The following is a 19633-nucleotide window of genomic DNA, read 5'->3' as shown; positions in this document are numbered from 1 at the left end:
TAACATAGTTACTGAAAATAGTACTCTTGCAGCAAAACCAGTGTGTCACAATAGATATCAGATAGCCAACATGTGACTGCAACATCAGAAATGCAATTTCTATGGCATGCCATTAAGGAAATCATTCATTCAAACTTTACGACAAACTGAGGATTTGGACAGAAACAGAATATCTTGGATGGAATTTAAGATTACGAAATGAAAGATCGAGCAAATGAAATGAAACCTGAGAATACAGTATGAAACTGAATATTCTGACTGGACAAACAGACTCTTCATCCCACCATCTTTGTGTTTCCTCTGTGTGTTTCTGAGATGACTGCTGTGAATGAGCTTTTAATGACAGACCTGATTCATTGTTGCCACCAGATTTCACTAAATTCTCTGATTGACGACTGATGAGCAGTGCTGTGGGTTGGAGTGAACATGTTTCCTGCCACATTCTCAGTTTTCCATTCATTCTACTTTTAAATTAGTAATTGATCAAATCAAACGTGATCAATTAATAATTTATAATTTTAAGTAAAATCTCAAGCAATGCACTGAATTGTAAGTACAGAACAAGTGAGCATGGATTGAGGAATGTTAGATTTAATGTTGCCTTGATCTTTAAAGGACCATACCAACTATTTAGCATATCTTAGCTTGTTTGCTACAAATTGTAAACTTTAAATCACAGCTAACCAATTTGTAAACAATGCTGCTGTGATTTAGAAAATTTTAAAGTTGTTTACCTCTAATTGTAATTAATCAGTAAACATACATAACATACAACAAACATATACATACCATAAATGTATAACAAAGCTGAAACAATTAGTTGATTAATCGATTGTAATTTAATTGAAAGGATGCAACTATTTTAATTAAGCTCATTATTTAAGCTACAATGCAAATACAATGCAAATCACTAGCTCAGCTTCTCAAATGTGAATATTTGTTAGTTTCTCTGTCATCAACAGTATGATAGAGTCATCCGAACCTTTTAGTTTGAAATGAATGACACCTGAATATTTAAATTTTGGCTTTGGGAAATAAAGATATCTTAAAATATCTTTTTACATATTATAGATGATACAACTGATCACGTAATTGAGAGACTGCTAGATTAATTCATAATAAAAGCATCTGCTTATAGCAGTCCAGCAATATCAGACACCGCAGTGCTGACTTTTCAATTATATTGCAATTAAAGTACAGCAGGCATCTAAAAATGGAAAGTGACAACATAAAGTATATCAGATTTGGAAGTAAGGAGCTAAAAACTGGCAAATGGTCTGATGTGGTTCCTCCTACATTACAACAAAGAAGATGAACGTTTCTCATTTCATGCTGTGCCTTTATACTGTCTGAAGTTAGTGAGTTTAAAGTAGTTACAGTGCTTGAGACTTGGCTGTTGAACAATGTTCGATTGGCATTGTACACACTCTCACTCACACACACTCACTCACATGCATACATACATAAATATACATATATATGTAATAATATCCATTTTCCATTCACTTGGAAGAGAAATCAACATAGTACAAGCTCAACTAGCAGCAGCTGTTTCATCATGTTTCGTAATGGCAGGTGCTAAAGAAAGGCAGAACACAGATGTAAAAAGGCACAAAATTACAAGTGAAATGTTATTGAACAGAAACATGGACCAAACTAGTGTGTTGGAATAATGCTGTGTGTGTAGCTTTGCTGTATGGAAGAGATTTATGCAAGGAAGGATGGTCTTTTTCATTGAAAGTAAACTATATATACTGTATACTCTATCAGTGCTGTTAAACCATTCAATTTTTAAATAATAGCAAAATTTCGGTAACTTATCATTCAAACTCTTACTCAGATATTGAACTGTCATGAAAAACACTGTTGTAAGTCCAGTACTGACTCAAATGAATCAAAACACTGAGCAGTAAAATAAATGCTAACCACTGAGCAGCACCTCTCTATTTTTTAAGGGTCCTGTTTTAATGGAGTGGACACGGTGACCAGCACAAAGCCACTGTTCTTGGGCATCTCTGGGCTCACAGCAGCAAATGTAACAGGATGAAAACCTAACAGATAAAGAGCAGCACAGCTGGTACAATCAACTATGAGACTGCAGCTCTGTAGTACAAAATCTATTCCACCATGACAAGAACATCTGAACATTTCACCAGAGGTGATGACATTTGTCATTTGAAGCAGAACACAGTGCAGAAGAGCTGGGTGTAGTTAGATAAATCAGAGGGTGTGCTGATGAATAAACACACTCTCATCCAATCACATCAATGGTCTCGTTGCTCTGAAACAGCTGAGCCAATGACAGTGACGTATGGCGACAGCAGCTGAGTGCTTACCCAAGAGATTATATTGTTGTTTGGAAGGTGCACGATGTGAACACAGCTGCACAAATCTGCAGCTCCACGCTGATGGTGTGGGCCTTAAACATAATTACTACACTGACAATAGAAAAATAATTTTGAAAAAGCTAAATTAGTGAAGCTGTTCGTGATTACATCAGTCTGTCTGTCTTAATTCTACTGTATCTCAGGATGTAAATGGTTATATCATGTTGTATGTAATGGCACTTTTGCTAAAAGTTGGAAAGGAGTTGCACTGATGCATTCATGAGCCCCAGTAATCTGACGAAACCCTCAATAACAGGGAGAATACAACCAAGAATAGGGACAGAGAATGTGAATGGCCATGTGTATTGGCACTGCAATCTGGTGGATGGCACGATCACAGACTGCACTTATTAACCCTTCTTGCCAACAGATGGCTGCAGAGATTTCATCAACTGAAGGAGGTTTTTATACACTATCCAACAGCTGTGCGTATGAAAGAATATAAGGATTTGGCCTGCCCAGAAGTGACATTCCATCAAGTTACTTTCAGGTGCTTTAACCACATTAAATTAAAGTAACCAGAGGTAATTGAAATTCTCCTCAAGTTTTTACTTTGCTCTTGTGGGCAGAATCAACAACTTGTGGTTCTGAGAAGTTTATCCTCAGCTCAGCATCAAAGACTAAACTTCTACCACAACACCAGCAACTTCCTGCACTTCCACCTGTTTGCAGCTCTCCTCTCACATTTGCACTGAGCAAACAGATCAGCAAAACAAATGTCAGGTCGGGAGCACACTGCAGTGCTGCTTGTGCTGGTAACTGTGCCACCATGAAAACAGAGCCCTTAACATTTTCTAACAGGTTGCACAACAGCAACTAACTGTGAAGTAGTTAACCTATTTCAGTCAGTGAAAACAGCCATTTGGTGAGGTGTGTCCCCTTTTGTTATGAATTAAAAATAAAAACCCTGCAGTGGGATTCATCATTTCAAGAACATCCCTGAAACAAGGAACTCTGCATGAATAAAAAGTAGAACTATCTGGCCCCTGGCAGATCTTTTCTTGTTTGAAGGCTGAATGTCTGGAGGATTGTGCTGATAATTTCACTAAACTTAAGTCTGATTTGGGGAAAACAAATCTTTTATAGTGCTGTGTGTGAATCATGTCACTAAGGCTGTATCATGACCACGGGAAAATTAAATAAAGATTAAATAAATTCTTAAGATTCTGCCAAATTATTTTTATATACAGTATATAATTTTTAAATATATAAACAATACGATTGGCAGCTAACACAACAGTTACACACATGATGAATAACATACAACTTGGCAATGTAAGCAGAAGGTTGGTGGCTGGTCCCAGAGCGTCTAAGAGGAGGACTGAGGAGGCGGCAGGGCAGAGTACTCCTCGTTCTCCGAGTCACTGCTGTCCTCGTCGTTCCTCTCCTGATCACTGCCTTCAGTACTCAGCTGGTCAAAACCCTGACGGCTGTAACCCTTATGCGAGGCAAAGAAGTTCCCCAGATTCAGACTGCCCACTGTTTTACCTGTGACAGGAAAAAAGGCAAATGTCACTAGTTGTTTATTAGCTGCTGCTAATTACTTTTAATTCTGCCTACATTAAGTTTTCATTTATTACAGTATGTGAGTAATGTTCAATACAACAACATTATCCTGTTAAATCTGAGATGTGTTCGCCCACTTTTGTATAGAAAAAAAGTCTGCTTTGAAGTTGACTTTAAAGTATAATACAGTTAAAACTAGAATTAACGCCTTGTGGTTGTACGCCTCAGCCGGCCAGTCAAGTTACAGTTTTACACCCATGTCTGTCCAGACATAAACATATAATACACGGCTTGATCAAAAAAAAAAAAAAGTCACACTCTCCAATATTTTGTCGGACCACCACGGCATGCACTCGCCGTGGCATTGTTTCAATAAGTATTCTGTCCAGAGTTGCATTCATTTTTCACCAAGGTCTTGATGTTGGGAGTTGGGCCGCTGCGTAAAGTCTTGTCCAGCACATCCCAAAGATTCTCAGTGGGGTTCAGGTTTGGACTCTGTGGTGGACAATCCATGTGTGAAAATGATGTCTGATGCTCCCTGAACCACTCTTTCACTATTTGAGCCTGATGAAGCCTGATATTGTCATCTTGGAATATGCCCGTGTGATCAGGGAAGAAAAAAATCCACTGATGGACAAACCTGGTCATTCAGTATATCCAGGTAGTGAGCTGACCTCATTCCTTGGGCACATAATGTTGCTGAACCTCAACCTGAGCAACTGAAGCAACCCCAGATCATAACACTGCCCCCACAGGCTTGTGCAGTAGGCACTAGGCATGATGGGTGCATCACTGCATCCACCTCTCTTCTTACTCTGATTCACCCATCACTCTGGAACAGGGTAAATCTGGACAGTCTTTATGTTCCCTAGCAAACTGAAGCCTTTCTTTCTGATTAGCCTCACTGATAAGTGTTTTTTTAAGGCCAGACAGCTGTTTAGTCCCAATCCCTTGAGTTTTCTTCACATTGTGTGTATGGAAATGCTCTTGCCTTAACTATTAAACATAGCTGTGAGTTCTACTGTTGATTTTATGATTTGATTTTGCCAAATGTTTAGTGATTTCTAAACACAATCACTCAAGATTTTTTTCCAATCACATTTCTTCCTGGAAGATGATGGTTCTCCACTATCCTTCCAGGTTTTAATAATGTGTTGGACAGTTCTTAATTCAGTTTTAGTAGTTTCAACAATCTCCTTAGTTGTTTTCTTTGCTTGATATGTCTTCTGACATGGTTGTATAAGAAATGAGAAGCTACTCACTGCATCAATTAGGGTTAAAGAACTTGTTGCCAGCTGAAACATATTAATCACATTATCCAGTGGAAAAATCTGAACTATTTATTTAGGTAAATCCTGGTAGTGACTTTTTTTGGCCAGGCAGTGTCTATACAGTGAAGACTTTGGAGGAACTTAATGAAAGTTAAGTGTATTTTTTGGTGAAATGGAAGTTATCACTACATTGACATGTGTGATTCCAGTGAATAATTTACAGTGAGAAACTATACAGCAGTAATATGTGTAACAAAGTCAAATATACATTTGTAATACTTATTATTATAATTACATGAAATGTGTTTAAGTTGTTATGATCTGACATGCTTAGGCCTCCATAGTCAGTATGTGGAGTGTTTGAGACTCAGTTTCTGTCCCCCAAGATTCACTTTCACGGACCCCCTCCTATATAGGGGTATCTCCCATCTTACCTCTCCCCTTTTGCTGTACTATTCCATGGGAAAGGTAAGCGACATTGCTCTCATAGTGATTTCTGCATTTTAGCATTGCTAAACTACATTTACAAGTTTACTTTTTCGCTTAAACTCACTGTGTGATATGCAAACATATTCCTGTGTCACTTAATTTGTGTAGGTGCTCGAGTTGTATGGTTGTAATTGACAGAGGATTTTGTTAATTACCTCTTACTGTTAGGTATGTTTCTTTGTATTTTACTGTACCATATTGAATGCAACATGGCCCTCTGCCCTTTTGCTATAGTACTCCATAGAAGAGGAGCTTGAGCTGTATGGTCACAGTTGACAAAGGATTTTGTTATTTACCTCTTACTGTCACCTGTCAGAAATAAATGAAGATCACCTCCAAAGATATCCATGGTCTAGGCTCCGTCATCACAACGGCACTAGAATCCACCGGTTATACTGTTTTCACTTAGAGACTATTTTTACAGAGGAGGACAGAGGATTGACAGAGAGCTGAACATTATGATGTCACAGTGAAGTTGATCTTTGACCTTTTGGATATAAAATGTCATCACCTTATCATTTTATCCTATTAGACATTTGTGTGAATTAATTTCATTATTAGCCTGTGCATTCTTGAGTTATGGCCAAAAATATGCTTTAGTGACATCACCATGACCTTAAACACTGATCACCAATCAGTTCATCCTTATGTCTAAATGGGTTTTTGTACCAATTTTGAAGACTCCCTTGAGACTTTCTTGAGATATCAGATTAACAAGAATGGGGCGGACAGATGCACAACCCAAAAACATAATGTCTCTGGCATAGAAAACCTGCTTGTTCTAAAAAGTACACTTACAGTACATATTAATAAGAAATTCAGTGCCAGAAACAGGCCACAAACAAGAGAGGAGGTGAAGATGCTCTGTTGGTAAAAAAGCACAATATAAATACTTATTTTATATTTAATGTCATAAATGACTCACCTCTTATTTTTCCCAAGATCCCTCCCACTGAGCTGGGTTCAGTTTTCACCTCACATCGATCTGCAAACAAACAATATTCAACAATACTTCACTGAAGACTGACCAAATATTATGAGGACAAAAGATAATAAAGAGGAGAGGAGTGTGTACTGTTGTTTTTGTTGTTGTTAGCATAGTTTTTTCTATTATTTTCACAGAGTAAAAGCCTCTTTCACAGTATGAAGGAAAAGTTTCCATCAACCCCAATTAAGGTTTTATACCAACTTTCTCCACAATCTTATTGATCAACATTGACTTTAAAGGACCAGTGTGTAGGATTTAGCAGCGAGGCTGAGGATTGCAACCAACTGAATGCACCTCATCTCAGCCTCTCCTTCCAAGTGTGTAGCTTGTAGTAACTATGGTGGTCATAAAACTTACAAAAAATTTAAAGGCTGTATCTAGAGCCAAGGTTTGGTTTGTCCACTCTGGGCTACTGTAGAAACATGGCAGGCACCATGGAAGAGGACCCACTCCCTCTGTAGATAAAATGCTGGCTCATCTCACTCAAACTTTATCTCTCTTTCCTTTTCTTTTTGTTACTCTTGGTGTCATTTCTTTCTTTCCTCCTCTCCTCTTTCATTCTCTATCTCCTGCTCTAAGCAAATATTTTCTAAATCTTTTCTAATCTTCCACCAATTGTAGTGCTATTACCAGTCCCTCCAAGACTTCATGGGCTGTCTTTGGGATTGTTGTGGCCTAAAATGTCTGATTTCACAACAGCTTTTCGAAAAAAATTGTGGTGCATGTTGCAATGTTTTTTTGTTTTTGTTTTTTTCAATTAAATTACAATTTATTAAAAGTTCTAGGTAACCTAGCCAAAAATGCTCATGATTACAAAATACAATCGGAGCAAAATCTGCTTTATTTGCAGACAAAGAAGTGCACATGGGGCATATTCTACAAAAAAGCTAAATCTTTTTGGAGCTCAAAATCTGTTTGTGTCAGTTAAAACAGCAAGCACAAAATTAAAAGATAAAGATGGATGGAGTATTGATAAAAGTCAATAACAATGACAAACCTTGTGTTCTTTTCAGTACCTGTGACAAGATTTAAGAAACTGAGTTGGATCATTGAGATGTACATCTAATGTCTGATGTTTGCATGGGGGACTGACATTATTGGCAGAACTTGCAGGGTGCAAGGATGATTAGTCCAATTTGTGGAAAAGTTGCAGTTTGGACAAAATTGCAAGGTCATATAGAATACACAGGGATTGGTTGAACTTGCATATAGTGTGGTGATCGCAACATCGCAGCTTCCTGGAGGGACCATATAACCTATTTTAGTTATTAGACATAATTTTTTCCAGACCAACTTGTTCCTGCTCTATAATCGTGATGAGGTTATCCTTTTTGTGCCCTCAAAGCTGCATGTAGGTCATATCCTCAAATCCTACAAAAGACTCAATTAGAAGGCATTGAGCAGCCACGTCTCAGGTTGATGTTACCATTAAAAATGACCACTGTAGTAGACATGCTGTGTTCTAGCACTGTGCAGAATTCATTAGTGCAGACAGAAACTAAACAAAAATATTCCAGGAATGAGGGTTATCATTCATTATCTATGGCTCTACACAGCATGCCGTTCTCCTCTGTTTGTCCTCTACTCTTCCTTCTCTGGCATCTGTTTTCAAACTGGCTCAAATTACTAGTCTCACTGTCTGTGGAGGCACAGAGAGGGAGACACATCCTGCTCTTACTCTGAAACTGCTTTAGGAAGTAGTATAGGTAGGAGGAACAATTTAAATGTAACTGTGAGCAATGTATTATGATGCCTCTTCTGTGCACTGCTCTGTGGCCTTAGTGTCATACATACTGTTTTTCCTCCAGCAGATAAAGAGTCCTATGGAGATGATGAGCAGCAGAGGGATGAGCAGCAGGGTGGTGATGATGGCTGGGAGTACACCCTGCTCTCTGTTTGGCTTTGCTGCACTCTTCTTCTTCTCCTTTTCTGTCTCTTCCTGTCGTTGAGGCTGTTGCACCACAGTTTGCTTCTCTTGGACAGCTGCTGTCTTCGTCATGTTGCGCTCTGGCTTCGCCTTACTTTGGACCAACATCTCCATTTCTACACAGAGAGGAATGTTAGGATTAACAGGGTTTCCACTCCCATCATTTCTTCATTTTCACAAAGGATGAACCATAGAGTGCATCACACATGCTGCCAGTGTGTGTTGTTTTGTCGTGTCATTCAATATCAACACCAGTAGCAACAAACTGGACTGTCAGCAGCAGCCAGAAACTTTATTATCATGATGAATATTCTGTCTGAAATGGTAAAACTCAACAATACTTACCTTCAAGTTCTTGTACCTCAATTCCAGCTTTCTTGACAGAGCGATGTAACTCTGAAATGATGATGAAAAACATAAAGGTACATGTAAATGCAGTGGTGGATACAGATTAATAACACTACAAACTTTGAAGGAGCAATGTATTACCACTGCAAATGCAAAAATGAGTACAGCAATCCACATAGTGAGTTGGAGCCATAGACTGGATATGAAATAGGTTGTTATCCTGTTTAATATCTGATCTATGATTGAGGGGAGTCATTTTCCCATGCCTGTTCCTTCCCAGACACAGCAGAGACAGGCAGGCTGCAGGGGTTATGCTTGAGTGCAGGATGTGCACACCTTCATAAAGTGACAACAAGCAGGATGAGTTCTCCACTGTAAATTGATCAGGTGTTCATAACTGTCCAGACTGGAGATTTCAAAGGGGAACACCGCATCTGTAGCGTTTATGTCAAGTGAAGCAAGTATTTTAACTTATTTTATTTTATTTACTTATTTTAACTTAACATTTTTCCTTGATCTCTGATGACACATTGTAGTCATTTCATGATTAATTACAGTAAATATATTACAGCTTACTCCTTTAAATACAGAACATATACTTTTTTGTGTATTCTCAACAGTATGTTGGAGGAAACAGTTCAGAATGTCACACAACACTTACACACAGGTTAAGATTCTGAACATAAGAACATCACCTTAATCTTTTAAATAGATCATAACTTACTCTCAGCGATAAACTTGAAGACCGATTTACTGCCTGCATCCCCGACAAAGACACTGCCATCCTTGGTTTCAACTATGTCGTGAGGCATTTTAAACTCCTGCAACAAAAAAAAAAGGAAAATGTAGCTCAATGCAAGAGTCTTGGCAAAAGAAATGATTCACCAGCATTCCAACAGACAGTTTCCAGTTAATCTCAGGGGTTTGGTTACAGTACATGTCTGTTCTGAGGTTAGGAAATAAGAAATAAGCTCAGACTGGAAGTTAACTTGCAAACCTCAGCTTGGCTTTCTGTACCTGGGCTGAACTTCACCTCTTTTCACATTAGGAATCTTTAATTCATCCAGTTTAAAAATATTTAGAATGGCTTGGAGTATAATTGTTCTGCTTTTAAGTTGTTACAAACATTTCTGAAGAAAAATAGTTGATTGTTCAGTGTCATTCCCAGTTCATCAAATACTGACACTTTGGGCAGGTGACTCAGGTCGAGGCATCAACCCAAAGTGTCTGCCTGGTGACCTGTCCAGGGTGCACCCTGCCTCTCATCCCAATGTCTGCTGAGACGGACTTCAGCACCCTGTGACCCTGCATACTTGGATATAGATGATGAACTGGGTGGGTAGTTGGGGTATTCTGGTGGGTACCTGGTCTGAGAAGCAAACAATACTATGCAACATCCGTGGTTCAGTTCCAGCTGAGGATCTTTGTTGCATGTCATCTATCCACAAAAATGATGAATGAGGAGTCTTTCGGTGTTTCAGTATAGTATAGAGAGTGTGAGAGTGAGAAACAGAGAGCAAGAGATCTGTGTGGGGGACTTTACCTTTTTCTCTGGGGAGAATGTATCCAAAATATCCTTGGTTGAGTAATTTATTACAAAACCTCTGAGTGGAGATGAGCGATATGGAGAATCCCCATTTACTGCAAAGATCAAGCCATCTGCGCACGTGCACACACACACACACACACAAATAATTGTTAACCACTTTAATTTTTCATTAGAACTGAAGTGAGATTAAAAAGGAAAATAATGTAAAATGTATCTAATGGGATTTAAACTGTTCTATAACTACAGTTTGGTATTATACCTGGGCATCTAAAGAAAATATAGTTAGAAACAGGGGAATAAGATCTGCTCAGTCAGTGAATTCACCTCCAACAGGACTGTAGGTGATGGCAAACATTTCCCCTCCAAACTCCTCTTTCTTGATTTCCTTGACAAACTCTCCGGTTTCAGCTATGAAGCACTGGATGCGTCCGTTCTCCCTGTCAGCCACACAAACTTCCTGTTTGTCAGGAAGGAACACCAGGCTGTGGGGAACCCGGAATGGTATACGCCTCCTCCTGTCTGATGACCCTTCAGTGAGGAAAACATAACATGATGGCTGAATATGTGCAGATTGTGTCCACTGGTGGCAATGATGCATGAGCCTTCTGAATTACCTCATCATTGGTTTTAACGATCAATATTAGCAAATATAGCATACCACATACTATAAAATTTAGAAAAGTTCCAAAAGAAATGGCACAACAAAAGATGGAAATATTAATGGTAAGTCTGTATCAACAGTGAAAAGGCCAAATTGGCCTAACCTTGATCAAAATACTCAAATTTATGGTTTATGGTAGCACTCTAAGCAAGAGGCTGAGTGAAAAAGTACTACTACTTTTCCCATGTTTTTGTGTCTAAGTGACACACTGTCAGGGCCATCAGGGCAGCGCCTTATCAACAATTCTGTTTGTGACTTTCATAGACAGGATATTGAGGCACAGTCATGGTGGGGAGGGTGTGCAGTTCAGTGACCTGAGGATTGCAAATGATGTGATTCTGATCATCGGCCTGTGACCTCCAGTGCTCACTGGATCAGTTCACATCCGAGGGTGAAGCGGCTGGGATGAGGATCAGCACCTCTAAGTCTGAGGCCATGGTTCTAAGCAGGAAACCGGTGGATTGTCTGCTCTGAGTAGGGAATGAGTCCTTACCCCAAGTGAGGGACTTCACGTATCTCGGGATCTTGTTCTCGAGTGAGGGGACAATGGAGTGTGAGATGGGCTGGAGAATATGAGCAGCAGGAGCGGTATTGTGTTCGCTTTACCGCACTGTTGTGACCAAAAGAGAGCTTAGCCAGAAGGCGAAGCTCTCGATCTACCAGTCAATCTTCATTCCTACTCTCACCTATGGTCATGAAGGGCGGGTCATGACCGAAGGAGCGAGATCGTGTATACAAGCAGCCAAAAGGGGTTTTCTCAGGAGGATGGCTGGCATCTCCCTTATGGATAGGGTGGGAAGCTCAGTCATCTGTGAGGAACTCGGAGTAGAGCTGCTGCTCCTTTGCGTAGACAGGAGCCAGTTGAGTTGGTTCGGGCATCTTGTAAGGATGCCACCTGGTCGCCTCCCTAGGGAGGTGCTCAGGCACATCCAGCTGGGAGGAGGCCATGGGGCAGACTAGGTGGAGGGATTATATCTCTGCCCTGGCCTGGGAATGCCCTGGGATCCCCCTGTCAGAGCTCGCTAATGTAGCCAGGGAACGGGATGTCTGGGGTACGCTGCTGGAACTGTTACCCCCGTGACCTGATTTTGGATAAGCAGGTGAAGATGGATGGATGGATGGATGGATGGATGGTGACACACTGTGGTGATAATTTTCTAAAAGCTAGCCAAATATCTTATTGAAGTACTAGAGAAAGGAGGTCCCTTAAGTCAAACAGCTTAATTACTGGATCAACACAGTGCAACTACCTATAAGTTGCCTGATGAAGGACAGACCATCTTATAGAATTCATATCGTCTTTTCCATGGGATATTTGGGCTGTGTGTGTGTGTTTGTTTGTGTATGAGGTGTGCGTCTGTGGGTGAGACTGGGAACAATACTTACATGTTTGTATTCAGGTAGTGTTTATGTTCTTCACATTATGTTGTATTTTATTTTGTAAAAGAACAAACCTATCATTATCACTGTAATTTTGTGTTATCTTGTTCATATTCAGTTGATTAAGTATATGTTAAATTTATTGCTACATTTTCAAATCCTACACATAGGGTCGTTAACAATATATGCATAAAGAGAAAAAGAAATAGAAATAGAATATTGACATTTTCATTTGTTGGCTTCACTGGAAGTGAAACTGAATGTTTGTATTACATATAAACTACATTAATTTTGTTAACATGAGACTGAAAAGGCCCTCTGTCAAACAAGACCTGCTTTAAACCCCACAAGTGCAGGTCTGTGTGTGTGTAGACTCTTACCCGCGCCCCACTCTGACAGATATTTGCCATCAGCAGAGAATTTCACTATCCTGGCGTTGCAGTAGCCATCAGACACAAAGATGTTCCCAGTCTGTGTGTCCACAGCCACATCAGTGGGCTGGCAGAAGTGGTAGTTGTCACTTCCTGATGTGAAAGCCTCTCCCAGTGCAAGCAACGTACTGTCTCTGCCGTCACTGCTCACTTTCAATACCTGAGGAAAGGGTACTCTTCATTGGTTGCATCATGTTGTAGTGGATTTAAGTTGCATATTGAATCTTGATCTGTTCTGATTACTTCTACAGTAAGTGCATCTGATCTGCTGCTTACAACTGACTTACCACAACTAAAATGTTTTAATGGTGTAAATGACTAGTTCATCATTAATAGACCATCATCCAAAGTTGATTTTATAGTGCCAGTTATTATTAAACACACTCCGTCACAGTTACCTGATGAAGAGCCACATCAGTGACCCAGTAATTATTCTCCTTGTCTGTAGTTATTCCATGAGGCAAATAAAACCTGCAACATCAGACAAAAACATCACTACATGATAGTTTTCTCTCTGGCTGTAATGCAGAATGTCTCTGTTCACACTTAGCATTCATAATAAGTAAAGATAAAGCACACAGTAACTTACATGTTTCTGCCAGAAGCCTTCAGGATGCTGCCTTTGGCTGGATCCACAACCAAAATAGTGGACTGCTGAATAGGACCAAGGGACCTTTGCTGGTATCTGAACTGGTTGTTAAAGGAGCTGCAAAAAAACACCCACAAACAAACAAAAATAGCTGATTTTGTTTGTAGTTCCACTGTGAGAATGTAGTTATTTTTGAGTGCTCTTCCTTAAATCCACCCAGATGTCACCCATGTCATAATAATTACACTTGCTGCTCTGACATCCGTTGACCATTGGCTGACTGTCAGAGGCAAACAAAGCTCACAGGTGGGAAAGAATAGTTCACTAATGACCTAAGAGCATGGGCTGAAGTTACAGAAGGGGGGGGGCAAGGTATACAGACACCCACTATCAGGGTTGTCCCCCTCAATTCATCAATGCAAACATAAATTAACAGTCTTGTTATACCAGACAAGATGACATCTCACTGCATACTGAGGATTTCTGATGCAAGGTAGCATCGCGAACAGCAGAGCAGGTGCTAACAAGCCTACAAGCCTTACCAGACACAGTGCTTGCCCATTCAAGTGCAGCTACGTAGGGGTAGAGGTGGGGGCATGAAGGCAAGGTGCAGAGCTATATATAAGCCATTTTGACAAGGAATTTGAACAGATTTAGCAAAAGAGACAGAGGTTTGTTTTAATATTGTTTAAAACGTGCCTGGAGGTGAACAACGTAGACTGAGAGATTGTCCTCAGTTTCTACTGAGTGAAGCTTTTAGAGACTGACGTGATCTCTTATGAGTCTACTAACTACATAATTTCAAATAATATTATAATATACACTGAAAGCAGTAATATGGTCTGGCCTCACAGCCAGAAGGTCCTGAGTTTGAATCCCCTGGCCGGCTGGGGGGCTGAGGAGCTGGGGCAGGACCTTTCTGTGCAGAGTTTGCATGTTCTCCCCGTGTCTCCCACAGTCCAAAGACATGCAGCATAATAGGTTAATTGGTGACTCTAAATTGGCCATAGATGTGACTGTGAGAGTGAATGGTTGTCTGTCTCTATACAACAAACTGGCGACTTGTCACCTGGGCAAGTCCAGGACTTGTCCAGCTGGGATAGGCTCCAGCCCCCCACAACCCTTCATGGATAAGCAGTTACATACAATAAATGAATGAATGTATGCACTGAAAGCTGATTATGGACAGAAAACAATGTATTTTAAAGTTTCAAGAGATTGCCTTAGAGTTACGGGGACATTTTGTGTCTGTCAATGGGGACAGGAAAGATGGGCCTTGCTGGCTGCTGGTGAATTTTGTTTTGCATTTTGCTTGCAAAGCACTGAGTCTAATGTCAGATGCAAATGTCAGCTCAGTAGCTGATAATATGGAGATGAATTATGACAATCAATCCAGATCATCTCTTTAGATGCTCTGACTGAGTGCAACAGTAGCATCCTATTACTGAAGTCATTTTTGTTCATGTGACCCTGGATTATCAGACACTTTCTGTGAGCAAATATTATTAAACTTTGGCTCTTCATTGGCAACAGGTCTGAAAATGAGGAAATGTCAGCTGTCTGCAGTGATTATGTAACATCAGATGGACAGCTGAAACAGGTGGTGGGAGTGAGCTTTCCAGATGAATTCATGACATTATACTTAAAACATCATATACAACATAAAGACTTAATTTTACAGTATGTGATGACTGAAAGTAACTTACTCTGCCCCCCAGTGGTGGTCACCTCTGTGGAAAATGACCAAGTTAGAATCTGTGTCGAGGGCAAGTCCGGATACCTGACCCAGCTGCAGTGAACTCTGCGGCCATGCTGAGACTTGCTCCAAATGGTAGTCTACAGAAACAGACACACACAATCACACACATGAGTTAAGGTATTCTTAACATAGTGGCAAAGATGATCACTGGCATTTTGTAACTGCTAATAAAAAAAGAGGCTTTGCATAGATCAGTAAAGATATGAAAGAAACTGAAATTAAATAAAACTAAAGAAGAAACAAAACTAAAACAGATGACATTTACCATAATTTAAATCTGAGTATAGTGACAAGAGGGTATAGGGGAGGAGTCACAGCTGTCCTGAGATTGAGAGCTGAACCTGAAGAGTAATATGGAGTAATAATCAAGGGCTACTTGTTTGATCCAATCTTCCTGAATAATATAAATTTGCTTGGTTTACTGATTGTACATATTTTAGGAGAGTGTCATTGTAAATATTTTACCAACTAGTTATAGGAAGTCACAGATATACTGTGTATATTTATATATTTATATTTTTGTATCATAAGATTAGACTTTTAAGTAGAAGTTCCTACTTCCATTCATACTCACACTGTTTCCCTGATTGAGTCTTCTACATGTGCATCAGTAATGTGTGTTCTGTGTTCAAAACTCTTACAGTGCCTATTCAAAACATACCTGTTCAGAACAGGATGATTACTAGGCCCCTCGAGAACTGCTCATCCAAACACTTCACACTCAGCACTATGTAGGATTACCAAAATGTTATCATTAAAACTCAAATTAGCTGACACCTCATTAGGTTTAAACAGCACTGTTGAGACAGAGGATTTACCCCAACTCTCTCTCTCTCTACATGGAAACAACTAGGGGTGTCACAATTTCAATACTGAATCAAAAATTGATCAAAATGAGCATTCACTTTCAATAATTGAATGGAGAGGGCCAAATCAGCAATTCACCAAATGTATTTTTTTCTTTCCACCCATGCCTACTCGCAGCTCCAGCATGTGTCCAAAGTCTGTTTAAAAACACTTCAAAGATGGCTATTATGTCACACTTGATACCATATAGACTATATCTTTTTAGAGAAGACTTTGAAAATGTAAATGGTAGTTGCCAGGACATAAAACCAATGATGTGCTGATCTTTACCATTCCACACCCATTATCAATAATTGCTAATAACTGTTTTCACTAAGTGTTCGTGCAGAGCAACTGTCCTGCTGTGAAAAGACATGTCCAGTTTGCACATCTTAAAGAGTACCACATCATTGGGTCTGCAAGCTTTTCTAGATAATCATGGGAGTTTTTTTTAACTGCAGCTTGTTCTCTGGAGGAAGCATGCTTGCTGTGACTGGGCGCAGCCATCTTTGCCACGTGCCGGTGTTATAATTGATGATGTTGATTAGTCTCTCTCTCCATTGCTACAGAGCAGCTGTTCACCTGTTTATTTGAAATGTATTAATATCAAATGTGCTGCGTGCGTCAGATTTGACACTGCACTTCCTTGGCTCCATAGAAATACACCTGCCAGTTTGAAGTAGACTGAATAAACTGTTCTCATGTTTCAAATCACATTCAAACATAAATTGATTCCTTGAATTATAGATAGATGACATTCCAGTCAGAAAAGACTGATTGACAAATAGATTGACACAAAAAGACTGGCAACTTTCATAGCTGCTGTGCATACACCATTGCACTTTTCTGGGTCCACAAGGTACCAAAAGTTTGGTGAACCCTGATGGGCTTTGAGGTGAATCTGAATGTCATGTCAATTTCCATCTAAACCTAACCAGCATCGAAGTTGCTTAGCTGCTGAGCAATATGTCATGTCCACTTGCACAAAAGGACTTGAAATGAATGATACACATAGCTACAGCTTATCAAAGTCACTAAGTCTTTGAACTCTTGCCCAAGTCTGTTTAGGAGTTGAGAGTACTTTTCTGCAGCCACTACAGATGGTGCACAGGCTAGAACATGCACAGATACTCACACACTGCCAAAAATACTGTGGAGACAAACACCTTCCTGAAGTACCCTCGCTCTAGGAAGAAAGGACATTTCTCTCTGCCACTTCAGCATACTCTGTTGCCTGCATACTTACTTATATGTAGTATCTTGTAATAACAGTAAACATTTTAGTGAGATGATTGATCACAATTACCTTGTAAATGCTGTTTATCTACCTCTCAAATTCTGACATAACATTCACACAGCATTTACATTCTTAGTTCTTGCTTTTTCTTTTTCAATTTCTAGGATTTTTGTCATGGATTGCTCTAGACCATTGCATCCCTGCACTGATCAGCCACAACATTATAGCCACTGACAGGTGAAATCAGTAACATTGATAATCTTGAACCAAAATATGGGTGAAATATATTAGGCATGTGAACAGTCAGTTATTGAGTCAGTACCTCCCAAAAGTGGTCCAAGTAAGAACTATTGTTGAACTGGTGACAGGATCATGGGTGCCAAAGGCTCATTGATGAGCATAGGCAGCAAAGGCTAGCTACTATAGCACAAACTGCTGAAAATGTTCATGCAGGCTATGATAGAAATGTGTTAGAACAATGCTGAAACCTGTCCTGAGTATCAGAACTAGACAGGGGAGTGAATCAAGCAAGGGATGTGCTGGATCAATAAGTCTGATCTAGAGGCCACACCATGCCAGATACTACAGGACCCCTTCAGAGGTCCATGCCTTGGCAGGTCAGAGCTATTTTGTCGGCACAAAGAGGACTTACACAATATGTCAATAGAAGACAAGTAGGTTTAATGCTGTCGCTGATCCATGTGTGTGAACACAAAGCAATTATCCCGCCACACCAAAGTTCATTGTGGAATTTTTGACCTCTAGTAGTGCTAATGGAGCAGTGTTTTTTTTTGGGTATGTGTGAATACGGCATCTTATGCATGTGCCAGAGGACCCAAATGCATTCAGGTGGGCGATGCAATACACATACCTGCCAATGGTTTTGCACTGTTCCACTGATCTACATGTGGCAGTGATATGATATGCAGTAATGCACCAACAAGTATTTTGGTGCATTTGCAAGTATTAGTAAAGTATAAGAAAACCACACATTATACATTTAAAATGAGCAAACCCTCTGCAATGAAGCCAGAACACATATGGGTGTCAGCTGTTTCCATGGGGACAAATGACTGAAAATAACAATGTTAAAAAAATGCAAGGGGCTGCATTGATGTGGACCAGTTAGAGTAACGTATCCATGAAGGACAGCAAAGAAGGGAAGAGAAGTGAGGAAGAGACACGGGATGCAACAGCCAGGGAGAAAAAGGAAACATAAGGAAAATTTGTGTCTTACAGTAAATCCCTGATTAAAAGCTTCTTTAAAAAACAACAAATATAACTGAAGTGTGACAGATGACGGTCTAAACATGTACTGTGTAGGTGTTAAAGTTTAACAGAGAATACTGGAATACGCAAATAAAAACAGGGGATGTTTTCAGCAGCAGTGACATCAATAAAGTAGCATTCAGGACCCACCTTGTCCTTCAGCTAGCAGCTTGCTTCTTGGTGGCTTGGCCGTGGCCTCAAGCTGATGGAATTTGTGGACCCTGTCCCTCACCAAAACAGGATGCTCCCTGCTTTGGAAGGCTAGTCTGGCACTGGGAGAGCCCAGGTCTTTCTTTTGCATTAAGCTATCAATCTGAGCCACCAACTCAGCCTGGGCTGTCTCGCTGGGGTTGTACTTATGAATGTGAACTATGTCCTTGCTGTTGCCTAGCAGCTTGGACATAAGAGAATAGAGGTCACCTGCACAGACAAAGAAGGACAGGAAAGAGTGCAAATAAAGGACAAGGAGACTGTACAAGCAATATCTTGCTGCTGCACAGCCCAAATAATAGTGATGGTTTTGTAAGGAAGGCTGGTGAAATTGAGACAGTAATATCGAAAAGATAAAATATTTATTGTCTACTACACAGCCTTCAGTGGTAGGCACTACTTAGCAGAAAATTGGGTTGAGATGGGGATAGATTCTGTTGAGACAGTGAAGAGTTAGCGCTAAAGAAGGGAAGGTGTTAGCAAGCAGGAAATCAATCGAAAGAACAATAGATAGGAACTAAAACACAATTTCATAATGGCCACTGTATATGCTACTGTACATACTGTACAAATTTGTATATATTGCAGGGATAGATGCTTATGTTTTTAAGCACTGGCCCTGCAGCCCATGAAGCCCCTAAATTTGCTAGCCAAAGTACATATTTTGTTGACCCAAATATAAACCTAGAATTACTACTTTGCTGTTGTATGTTTGCATGAGCCAGTCAAGTTGCAGTTCATGCACATCCATGTTTGTCCAGACTCATACTTGTGCAGTGAAAATGT

At 39.9% G+C, this 19633-nt stretch overlaps 1 protein-coding gene across 1 annotated transcript in view; it reads right to left on the bottom strand.

The window, feature by feature from the left end:
* Positions 1-781: 781 nt before the first annotated feature.
* The window catches only part of pam (peptidylglycine alpha-amidating monooxygenase), a 47078-nt gene continuing 28226 nt past the window's right edge, over positions 782-19633 (bottom strand). Inside the window, exons 16-27 of the mRNA XM_084745443.1 lie at positions 18788-19057; positions 15233-15362; positions 13527-13643; positions 13336-13408; positions 12887-13097; positions 10790-10993; positions 10460-10575; positions 9641-9737; positions 8914-8964; positions 8436-8684; positions 6579-6638; positions 782-3875 (exon numbers count right to left, since the gene is read on the bottom strand). Of these exons, the coding sequence (XP_084601569.1) occupies positions 3697-3875; positions 6579-6638; positions 8436-8684; positions 8914-8964; positions 9641-9737; positions 10460-10575; positions 10790-10993; positions 12887-13097; positions 13336-13408; positions 13527-13643; positions 15233-15362; positions 18788-19057 (1757 nt within the window). The 3' untranslated portion in view covers positions 782-3696. The remainder of the gene's footprint in view (positions 3876-6578; positions 6639-8435; positions 8685-8913; positions 8965-9640; positions 9738-10459; positions 10576-10789; positions 10994-12886; positions 13098-13335; positions 13409-13526; positions 13644-15232; positions 15363-18787; positions 19058-19633) is intronic.

The sequence above is a fragment of the Lutjanus erythropterus genome, chromosome 20 (genome assembly GCF_056507025.1).
Source record: "Lutjanus erythropterus isolate fLutEry1 chromosome 20, fLutEry1.hap2, whole genome shotgun sequence".
NCBI classification, from domain to species: domain Eukaryota; kingdom Metazoa; phylum Chordata; class Actinopteri; order Lutjaniformes; family Lutjanidae; genus Lutjanus; species Lutjanus erythropterus.
The sequence above is the reverse complement of the archived record's forward strand: the minus strand, read 5'-3'. Positions and strand labels throughout refer to the sequence as shown.